This window comes from Triticum dicoccoides, chromosome 3B, assembly GCF_002162155.2.
Source record: "Triticum dicoccoides isolate Atlit2015 ecotype Zavitan chromosome 3B, WEW_v2.0, whole genome shotgun sequence".
Classification (NCBI taxonomy): domain Eukaryota; kingdom Viridiplantae; phylum Streptophyta; class Magnoliopsida; order Poales; family Poaceae; genus Triticum; species Triticum dicoccoides.
In genome coordinates, this window is record NC_041385.1 from 389,927,292 (window position 1) to 389,938,372 (window position 11,081).

At 54.3% G+C, this 11,081-nt stretch overlaps 1 protein-coding gene across 1 annotated transcript in view; it reads right to left on the minus strand.

Moving 5' to 3' along the window:
* Positions 1-290: 290 nt before the first annotated feature.
* Positions 291-11,081, minus strand: part of LOC119276149 — a 24,014-nt gene continuing 13,223 nt past the window's right edge. Inside the window, exons 5-8 of the mRNA XM_037557143.1 lie at positions 1,335-1,499; positions 1,166-1,259; positions 752-926; positions 291-658 (exon numbers count right to left, since the gene is read on the minus strand). Of these exons, the coding sequence (XP_037413040.1) occupies positions 629-658; positions 752-926; positions 1,166-1,259; positions 1,335-1,499 (464 nt within the window). The 3' untranslated portion in view covers positions 291-628. The remainder of the gene's footprint in view (positions 659-751; positions 927-1,165; positions 1,260-1,334; positions 1,500-11,081) is intronic.

Sequence of the window (11,081 nt, forward strand, 5' to 3'; positions counted from 1 at the left end):
CTTGTGGTATGGTAAGAAATTATGAATTGCGCTTTGTGGGCTAACTCATCTTAATTGAGCTTTTGTCCAAGCAAAAATCTGACTGTCAACAAAATGCAATTTGGAGCTCAGGCTCTTTGAGCTCCTTTTCAGAAGAAGAGATCAAAAATAAAATTTTGAAGATCCAATTTTACTTTTTTGGAACCACATCCATGTGTAGTATTAGCAGAATATCGATCTACAAAAAAGAGACAAATTCATTTGTTATTTAAAAACCCATGATTTTGTCTTTTATTTGTATAGCTTGCATGTTAAAGTATCTCATATCAATACATTCATATGTACATGTGGGATTGTTTTCAGAAATTATTACACTTTGGATGTGATTTTTTTAAAATGAAAATTTCAGTCCTCACAGCCCGAGGTCCAAAACACCTCTCTATAATAGTTCCACATATTTTACAGCATACTTTTACAACTATTTAGTTAATAAAATAACGCAAACCTAAAGCCTTGCAATGCTTTATTGCTTATTACATCCTGGGACTAAGAAGTAGAATGACCATGATCTAGAATTGCGTTGTTCGGAGGGGAGCTTCTGTAAAGCAGAACTGTTGTACAAAATCCTACAGCAGAAATCCATCAGAATTCATTGATCTTCTAGCGTGGTATCCCTGGCCTGCCAAATCAATCATCGCAGTGAAATTAAAGGCGCTGTCAAACCAGAAGTGATACTGCATAGAACGACATATAAAATGACATTCTTCGGTACCTTGTTGGATGTAATGAAACCCACTACAGCATCAGAAAGTTCTTTACGATGTCTAGTGTAGCAGTGATCTGCTCCCTCGACGACACACAGTTTGTGGGTCGGTATATGCTTTGCAAACTCATATGCATCTTCCACAGGAATGATCTCATCAGCAGAACCATGAACTGTGAAGAAGCTGAATAAAGACAGTAAATTAATTGCCTGATATTTGTAACACGCAGGATTTATTCTAGCACAATATGAAACCTATGCCCAACAGCAAACACATGAGATATTTAATGTTTTCAATCCTGGGAATGCATGGGAATGACTATTTAAATGAAGGTAAATGTGTCATGTAGGTGCCATGGTGCCCCTTGTTTCAGTTGGTAGTTGGAATACGAAGGTAGTTCATTCCTCAAGTAGTTTCCTGACCTGCATTCCTTGCTAATGGAGAGGCTTGTTGCACGCATGTCAGTGTTCACTCGTTCCATCAAGCTCTCTTTTGTTACCCTGTATAAAACATTTCCTACATTGCAACCATTGGATAGTCAGTATATGACAACGAAAGAGAAGCTATATACACAGTATACAAAATTGCTACCTGACTTGTTTGTGACATCAATGTAACCTTCCTTATTTATTCTGTCAAGAAATTCTTTCCCTAGGCGTTCCTCAATGCCTTTCTCCAAATAAAATCGGCCGGATAGGTTAACAACCATACGGACATCGTCATATAGGGAAGCATAAAGAACAACCACATCTCCTCCTGAATAATAATGTAAATTAAGTGACTACATTTTCTAATTTGCGTTAAAAGCACAACAACATATGGTAACTGTTATGACCGGTTTGGTCTATACAAGGAAGAGGCCCACCGGGCATTAGTATTAGGGGCTTGACCCACAAGTTATCTTAGGCAAGTTATTTTAGACAAGTTATCTTAGGCTAAAGTTATAAATACTAGTTGTAAGACATCGTTTGAGATCAAGCAATAAAGATACTTCTATCATATTGCCCGGCTCCAGAGGAGCCGGAAACCCTAGCCGCACCTTGCCCTAGCCGCCGCCGCCCTTCTTCTCCCTCGCGACGGCGCCAACACGCCGGAGCCGCCGCCCTCGCCCCAACCCTCGCTGTTCTGCCCGTATAACCTACGGAGTAGAGCCGGTAGGAACCCTAGTCCTACCAATTTGGTATCAGGTACCCGGGTTTCGACCATGTCTTCGTCACCTCCAATTCCGCCGCCGCCGCCACCACTGCCGCTGCCCATCAACTCCACCACCGCCGCTGTCGCCAACTCCTCCACCGCCGCCGCTTCCGCGCCGGGCGTCACAGCCTCGCTCTCGGCGGGCGCTACGGCGTCGCTCTCGGCGCCGACCCTCCCGGCGCCCGGCACCGCGCCAGGCCACGGGTGGCCACCGACCCCCGTCCAACATACGCCGCCGCCGTCACCTCCCCCGCAGCCGCAGCAGTTCACACAGGAGGCAATGGTCGGCGTCCTCAACGACCTAGTCGCCGCGGTCCAGGGCATTCGCCTCTACCTGGCAAGTCCGTACGGGCCGCCTCCACCACTACATCCCGCCCTGGCCGCGGGTCCGCAGGCGCTGCCGTGGTACTCGGTACCGGGGGCCATCACCGGAGGCTACCCGGCGCTCCCCGCCCCGGCGGCCGCACCGCCGTCGTGGCCACAGTGGCCGCCGCCGCTCGCGACGGCAACCACGCCACTCGCCGCCACCACAGGGCCGCAGTGGCCCACCTGGACCGCGCCATCCGCGCCGTCTCCCGCCGCGCCGTCACTTCCAGCAGCCACGGAGCAGGGTCCTCCACCGCCCCATCCCAGCCCTAACTTGGGCCGGTCGTCGCCGAGCGGGCTTCCGATCCAGGAGGTCCGCTTTCCGTCATCGCCATCACCACTCCCCGACTGGCTTCACGGGCCGCCATCGGCCTACCCGGGGGCCCGTCCGCCGTCCGGTTTCCCGTTGCAGCCCGAGGCATCGGGCGTCACCGGGAACTATGCCGGGCCTTCCACCATGGACCGCGCACCATCATCCGCCCTACGCACCGCCGAGGCAGTGGGCCAGGGCGCGCCACACCAGCAGCCGCCCCGGTTCGCCAAGATCGACTTCGCCACATACGACGGCTCCGACGACCCTCTTAACTGGCTCAACCAGTGTGACCAGTTCTTCCGCGGACAGCGCACACCCGCATCGGAGTGTACTTGGTTGGCTTCCTACCATCTCCGCGGGGCCGCCTAGACATGGTACTACGCCCTCGAGCAGGACGAGGGCGGCAATGCCCCCGTGGGATCGTTTCTGAGAGCTGTGCCTTCTTCGTTTCGGGCCACCGGTCCGCGGGAGCCGCTTGGCCGAGTTGGGCCGCTTGCCGTTCACCTCCACGGTGCAGGACTTCGCCGACCGCTTCCAGGCCCTGGCGTGCCACGCGCCCGGTGTGACGGCCTTACAGCGGGCGGAGCTTTTCATCGGCGGCCTTCCCGACCACATCCGCGTGGATGTCGAGATGAAGGGGCCCCAAGACCTTCAGACGGCCATGTACTATGCCCGGGCATTCGAGCAGCGCGCCCAGGCCTTAACGCGTCCATCCGCGCCACGTGGGGGCCGACAGCTTCCCCGGCCGTCTCCGGCAGCACCGGCGTCGTCCAAAGCCGCCCCGGTACCCACCCCGGCACCGATGCGGCCATTCAGGCGCCTCACTCAGGTGGAACAGCTGGAACGCCGGCGCTTGGGCTTGTGTTTCAACTGTGATGCGCCCTATGCACCGGGCCATGTCTGTCCCCGCCTCTTCTACCTGGAGACGACAGACGAGCCTGAGGAGGAGACACTGGAGGATGGCCTCGGCGCTCCAGCCCTTGCGGAGCCCGCAGCGGCACCCGCGCCCGCCCCGGCCACCGCCCTCGTGGTGTCCCTACACGCGCTGGCCGGCATCCGTGATGAACGGACGATGCTCTTACCGGTCATGATCCAGGGCGAGCGCCTGGTGGCCCTAGTGGATACAGGGTCCACGCATAACTTTCTGCCGGAGACCACCATGCGGCGCCTTGCATTACAGCCAACCGGCGGTGAGCAGTTGCGAGTCACAGTCGTTAATGGCGACCGTCTCCGCTGCCACGGGCTCGCCCGCGACGTGCCCATCACTATCGGCGATGAGCACTTCACCATCACCTGCGCCGGCATCGACTTGGGCTGCTTCGACTTCATCCTCGGCGTCGACTTCCTACGCACTCTTGGTCCTATTCTATGGGATTTCGACGCGCTGACGATGACCTTCTGGCGGTTGGGCCGCCACATTCAGTGGGACGACATTGGAGGTGCCGCCCCAACCACTCCACTCCAGCTGGCCGCGACCACCGCCACGGCCGAGCACCCACTATTGGAGAGCCTCCTCCAGCAGCACGCGGACATCTTCACCGAGCCACAGGGGCTGCCGCCCGCCCGCACGTACGATCACCGTATACATCTTCTGCCAGGCTCCGCGCCGGTGGCGGTACGGCCTTACCGCTACCCACAGTTGAAGAAGGATGAGTTGGAGCGGCAGTGTGCGCTCATCCTCGCGGCAGGCATCATCCGGCTCTCCACTTCACCATTTACCGCGCCGGTGCTTCTCGTCCGCAAGTCAGACGGCACATGGCGTTTCTGCATCGACTACCGTGCCCTTAATGCTGTCACCCTTAAGGACAAGTTCCCTATTCCGGTGGTCGATGAGCTCCTCGATGAGCTCCACGGGGCGCGCTTCTTCACCAAACTTGACCTCCGGTCGGGGTACCACCAGGTGCGCATGCACCCGGATGACATCTCCAAGACGGCGTTTCGGACTCATCACGACCACTTCAAGTTCTTGGTGATGCCCTTTGGCCTCACCAATGCCCCGGCGACCTTCCAGGCTTTGATGAACGACGTCCTTAGGCCCTACTTATGCCGGTTTGTGTTCGTTTTCTTTGATGATATTCTAATCTACAGTGCGTCTTGGGCCAAGCACCTCCAGCACGTCGCCATCGTCTTCAACGAGCTTCGAGCGCACCACCTCCACCTTAAGCGCTCGAAGTGCTCGTTCGGGACGCCTTTGGTGGCCTACTTGGGCCACGTCATCTCGGCCGACGGGGTGGCTATGGACGCCGACAAGGTGGCAGCCGTCTCCGCATGGCCGACGTCTCACTCGCCGCGGGCTCTCCGCGGGTTCCTCGGCCTTGCCGGCTACTACCGGAAATTTATCCGGGAGTTCGGGCTTATTGCGGTGCCCCTCACGCGGTTGCTTCGCCGCGACGCTTTCGCCTGGGACGACGAGGCGACAACGGCGTTCGAGGCCCTCAAGGGGGCCCTCACGACGGGCCCCATCCTCCAGATGCCCGACTTCGACCGCCCGTTCATGGTGGACTGTGACGCCTCAGGCGCAGGGTTCGGCGCCGTGCTTCATCAGGGCGATGGGCCCCTCGCCTTCTTCAGCCGGCCTTTCGCTCCGCGTCATCTTAAGCTAGCAGCATATGAGCGGGAGCTCATTGTCCTTGTACAGGTCATTCGTCATTGGCGGCCGTACTTGTGGGGACAGTCCTTCCAGATTCGCATCGACCACTACAACCTGAAGTTTTTGCTGGACCAACGGCTGTCGACCGTGCCGCAGCACCAGTGGATCAGCAAGCTCTTCGGCTTCGACTTCTCCGTCGAGTATCGGCCGGGCCGCCTTAACACCGTGGCCGACGCGCTGTCCCGTCGCGACTCCGACCTCGCTTCCTCCGCTGACAAGTCCGCGGGGGCGGCCCTGTGCATCCGCTCCGGGCCAACGTTCGGCCTCTTCGCCGACATTCGCCGCGCCACTGCGACGGCCGACGACGCCGTCCGTCTTCAGCAGCAGCTCATGGCCGGCGACCTGGAGGAGCCTTGGCGCTTTTCTGACGGACTGCTCCTCCATGGGCGCCGGGTCTTTGTTCCGGCGCAGGATGATCTCCGTCACCAGGTGTTACAGCTCGCCCACTCGGCGGGTCATGAGGGTATGCAGAAAACCCTCCATCGTTTTCGCGCCGACTTCTACATCCCTGGCGATCGCGCCCTGGTCCGCGACTGGGTGCGGTCTTGTCAGACATGCCAGCGCAACAAGACAGAGACTCTCAGGCCGGCCGGGTTACTCCAGCCCTTGGAGGTGCCATCTCAGGTCTGGGCGGACATATCCATGGACTTCATTGAGGGCCTTCCCAAGGTGGGCGGCAAGTCGGTCATCCTCACGGTGGTCGACCGCTTCTCCAAGTACGCCCACTTCATAGCGCTCGGCCATCCATACACGGCAGCGTCCGTGGCCCGGGCCTTCTTCGACGGCATCGTCCGTCTACACGGGTTCCCTGCTTCGATCGTCAGTGATCGAGACCCCGTGTTCACGGGCCATGTCTGGCGCGACCTCTTCAGGATGGCGGGTGTCCAGCTCCGCCTGAGTACGGCGTTCCATCCTTAGACGGACGGTCAGTCCGAGGTGGTTAACAAGGTCATTGCCATGTATTTGCATTGTGTGACAGATGATCGGCCTCGCGCTTGGGTGGACTGGCTCTCTTGGGCGGAGTACTGCTACAACACCTCTTATCACTCCGCCCAGCGCACTACGCCATTTGAGGTGGTCTATGGTCGACCACCCCCGCCTATACTTCCGGTGGATCCGGAGACAGCTCGGACGGAGGTTGCGGGTGACCTCATCCGCACTCGTGACGAGATGCTTGCTGAGGTTCGTCAGCGTCTCCTTCAGGCTCAGCAGCTGGCCAAGCACTACTACGACGATCATCATCGCGAGGCGGAGTTCGCGGTGGGTGATTGGGTGTGGCTGCGTCTTCTCCATCGCTCTACGCAGTCCCTCGACCTGCGCGCGAAGCGCAAGCTCGGCCCTCGCTACGCCGTGCCCTTCCCTATCTTGGAGCGCATTGGGAAGGTGGCCTATCGTCTTCAGCTTCCAGCCCGCGCTCGCATCCACGACGTTTTCCATGTGGGGCTGCTCAAGCCTTTTCGTGGCGAGCCACCGGCGCTTCCTCCCATCGCCAATGGCCGCATTCTTCCAGAGCCGGCAAAGGTATTGCAGGCGCAACTCCGTCGTGGCGTCTGGTTCATCCTCGTTCAGTGGGCAGGCCTTCCGGAGGAGGAGGCTACTTGGGAGCAGCGTGAAGAATTCTGCCAACACTATCCAGACTTTCAGCTCGAGGACGAGCTGTTTGCGCAGGCGGGAAGAGATGTTATGACCGGTTTGGTCTATACAAGGAAGAGGCCCACCGGGCATTAGTATTAGGGGCTTGACCCACAAGTTATCTTAGGCAAGTTATTTTAGGCAAGTTATCTTAGGCTAAAGTTATAAATACTAGTTGTAAGACATCGTTTGAGATCAAGCAATAAAGATAGTTCTATCATATTGCCCGGCTCCAGAGGAGCCGGAAACCCTAGCCGCACCTTGCCCTAGCCGCCGCCGCCCTTCTTCTCCCTCGCGACGGCGCCAACACGCCGGAGCCGCCGCCCTCGCCCCCAACCCTCGCTGTTCTGCCCGTATAACCTACGGAGTAGAGCCGGTAGGAACCCTAGCCCTACCAGTAACACTCAGGTAATGAAGGGGTGTGATCTGTGAGTGTCAGGACATCTACAATTGTAGATAAGGCAGCCTTTTTTAAGCCTCAATGTCATATATGATGAAAACAGAAACACACCATAAGATGGATTATCTCTTAGTGTTATCTGTAACAACTAATGTTTACATGCTCTTACCATTATGGTGATTAAAATAAACTAGAAAACATGTGACTAAGATAAGACATCCCCTACAATGGAGAAAAATGCCATATCTTTCATACCCAGAAATCATCTCTTCGCTATCACAATTCGAGCATCTTGTTTTCATTTCTCTCTTACAACTCAGCAATCATCCTATGTGGCATGCTAAGGCAACGCCATTGTACGTGCCCTCAGGGATTATGATCTGGCCCCTAACTCCGTTGGAGATAAGGAAAATGATATAAATGATATATTTAGTTAGGGTAGGAAGATAACAATGTGGTGTGTTAGGCAATTAGGGATCCTATTCTTAGGGGTCAAGTCAGCCTTCCCTATTAAAAGGATATAATATTGTGTAGGCATGTACTCCATATGAATTATCCAAGAAATGAGAGAGCAAAAACTAATCCAGTGGCCAACCTTCTCTCCCTCTCATCCCCAGAAACATTGCCGGCCTACCCTTGCTTAGTTGCTTCTCGGAGCCATACCCCTAGTTTTCCACGGCCTGAGGATCTATACTACGTTTGGCATGCAGCAGTGAGCGAATAAAATACTGCCAGCAAAAGTATTGTGATTAACTGTTTAGGGAATTCATGGTATTCCTAGTGATAGATATCTGAGCAACCTGATCAGGGTTGGACTAAGCTAAATGTAGACGACTCCTTTGTTGCTGCTACTGTCAAGGGAGTGCTGGAAATCTGGGCAGAAACCACAAAGAACATGTTCTTTTCTCAGGATGCCTCGTTCCCATACGACGCCTCTCCCCTTTTGGGGTTGTTGTTGCATGGCGACCAGACAGCCAACGTTCAAGGCTCTTCGCCTTGCTTGGTCAGATGAAGATGGAAGTTAAGGTGCCCTCTATGCTGGTTGATGAGATTTGTGATGGCGGTTGGTGGTGGTAGTGCGTCCGACTTCAGGTCGTTAGTGGTTTGAGCTTCTCGGGGCCTGATAACGACAGTACTTGGTGTTGTTGAGCGGCCAGTTTCTCCCTATGTGCTCTTCTTTGGCGGTTTCTGGGGTTCGGCTGTAGGCGCGGGTGTGTTTTTTCGGTTGTGTCTCTTCTCCCCTCCGCCTATGTTGTCTCAACAAGTCAACATAGCCGGTCCCAAGCCCGGGTAAAGGAGGAGGGTTGTGATAGGCTTGGTGTGACGCCGTCAATTCAATCGTACACTAATCATACACGCAAATGTGTACGATCAAGATCAAGGACTCACGGGAAGATATCACAACACAACTCTAGACACAAATTAAAATAATACAAGCTTTATATTACAAGCCAGGGGCCTCGAGGGCTTGAATACAAACGAGTCAGCGGAAGCAACAATATCTGAGTACAGACATGAGTTAAACAAGTTTGCCTTAAGAAGGCTAGCACAAAAGCATCTACGATCGAAAAGGCAAGGCCTCCTGCCTGGGAGCCTCCTAACTACTCTTGGTCGTCGGCGTCCGTCACGTGGTAGCAGGCACCCTCGGGGTAGCAGCAGTCGTCAAAGGTGGCATCTGGCTCCTGGACTCCACCATCTGGTTGCAACAACCAGAAAGAAGAAAGAAGGGGGAAAAGGGGGAGCAAAGCAACCGTGAGTACTCATCCAAAGTACTCGCAAGCAAGGATCTACACTACATATGCAACATTATCAAAGGAAGGCTGTATATGTGGACTGGGCTGCAGAAATGCCAGAATAGAGAGAAGGTCTAGTCCTATCGAAGACTAGCATCTTCTGGAAACCACCATCTTGCAGCAAACAAGAGGGAGTAGAGTAGCATAAAGTAAAGCGGTAGTAGTGTTATCAACCTCGGCCAGAGATCCTTTCTCGACTCCCTGCGAGAAAGCAATCCCAGAGCCATACTATCCAGTTATCATCACAATCAAATCCTCATCTCCATCCAGTTCTCATCACAAGTATCCAGTTCTAGTTGTATCGATCGGGATACAACTCCAAGTGTCCGTTACCGTAGGACAGGCTATCAATAGATGTTTTCTTCCCTGCAGGGGTGCACCAACTTACTCATCACGCTCGCTTAACTCCGGCCGGACACACTTTCCAGGGTCATGCCCGGCCTCGGCCAAACAATACGCCGCAACCCGACCTAGACTTAACAGAGAGGTCAGCACGCCGGACTAAACCTATGCCCCCAGGGGTCATGGGCCATCTCCCCGGAAACTCCTGCACGTTGCGTACGCGGCCGGTGAGCAGACCTAGCTACCTCCTTCAACAAGGCAGGCGCTTGCGCAGTCCAACCCGGCGCGCGCCACTCAGTCGCTGACGTCTATTAAGCTTTGGCTGATGTATACGACGCAGAACGCCCATACTATGCCCACGTGATGGTTAGTGCTATCAGGCCAGAGGCCCCTCGGATCAAATATCCAAATCGTAGTGGATTAGGAACGCGCGGTAACAAGCAGAGACTCACGAAAGAGGTGACCCCGTTGCCCCATCTCGAGGACTTGCGGCAAGGGCTAAGAATGCCCGGCCACGCCTCGTAATTATCTCACGGGCACCTTCCAGGTTAACCCGTCTCCACATCACTTTCCAAGTAACAGTTGTAAAGTCCAAGTATCCGTGTGTCCAAACATCAAGAGGAAAAACCCAAGGAATCACCCCCGGTGGGTTCCACTCAATGTAATCATCAAGGTGAACGTAGAGGAATCACCCTCGAGGTTCACACTTGAGGGGTTGCACGACAGAGCCGTATCGGAAGTGGTTAAGGAGGAAATCACCCTCGATGACCACGACCGAATAGCTACACTACAGGTTAACATCAGAAGTGCTGTAGAGGTCTCACCCTCGGCACTTGATAGTAACCCAGCAGTGTCGAGCAACTAAGGAGAAAGTGATGTGCGGTGCCGGGGCCTGGTCTTCAATCCCGTTGATCGGGTCTTCAATGATGAAGCAGGGGCAACAAGGACAAGGTGGGGGTCACTGATGGATCACTAACCAGCCTATACTAAGCAGTTTAGGATAAGCAGGTAAGGTGCAATAACAGGTACAAAAGCAGGCTATGCATCAGAATAGGATCATACAATAACAGTAGCAAAATCTAATGCAAGCATGAGAGAAAGGAATGGGCGATATCGGGATGATCAAAGGGGGGGCTTGCCTGGTTAATCTGGCAAGGAGGGGTCGTTGTCGACGACGTAGTCGATCACAGGGGCATCAGCATCGGTCTCGGGGTCTACCAGAGAGAAGAGGGGGAAGAAACAGTAAATACACACAAACATAAGCATAACAAGACAATAAGCGGGGCAGAGGTGATCTAACGTAGCGTTAGGCGATACTGGCGAAGAGGGAAAACATCCGGGAAAGTTTTCCCGGTTCCGGACATCTGTCAGACAGATGAACCGGAGGGGAAAAGTTCAATATTTGCTATGCTAGGGACGTGTGGCGGGCGAACGGACCGCGTGTTTAGATTCGTCTCGTCGTTCTGAGCAACTTTCATGTACAAAGTATTTTCATCCGAGCTACGGATTATTTGATATTAATTTTCAAAGATTTAAACAATTCCTGAAATTACTTTTAATTCAAAAAAAAACAGGTTAACAGCTAGGTGCACCCAGATCTGTGCACACAAAAGTGTACCAAAGGATGACTTGTGGGTCCAGGGGGTCC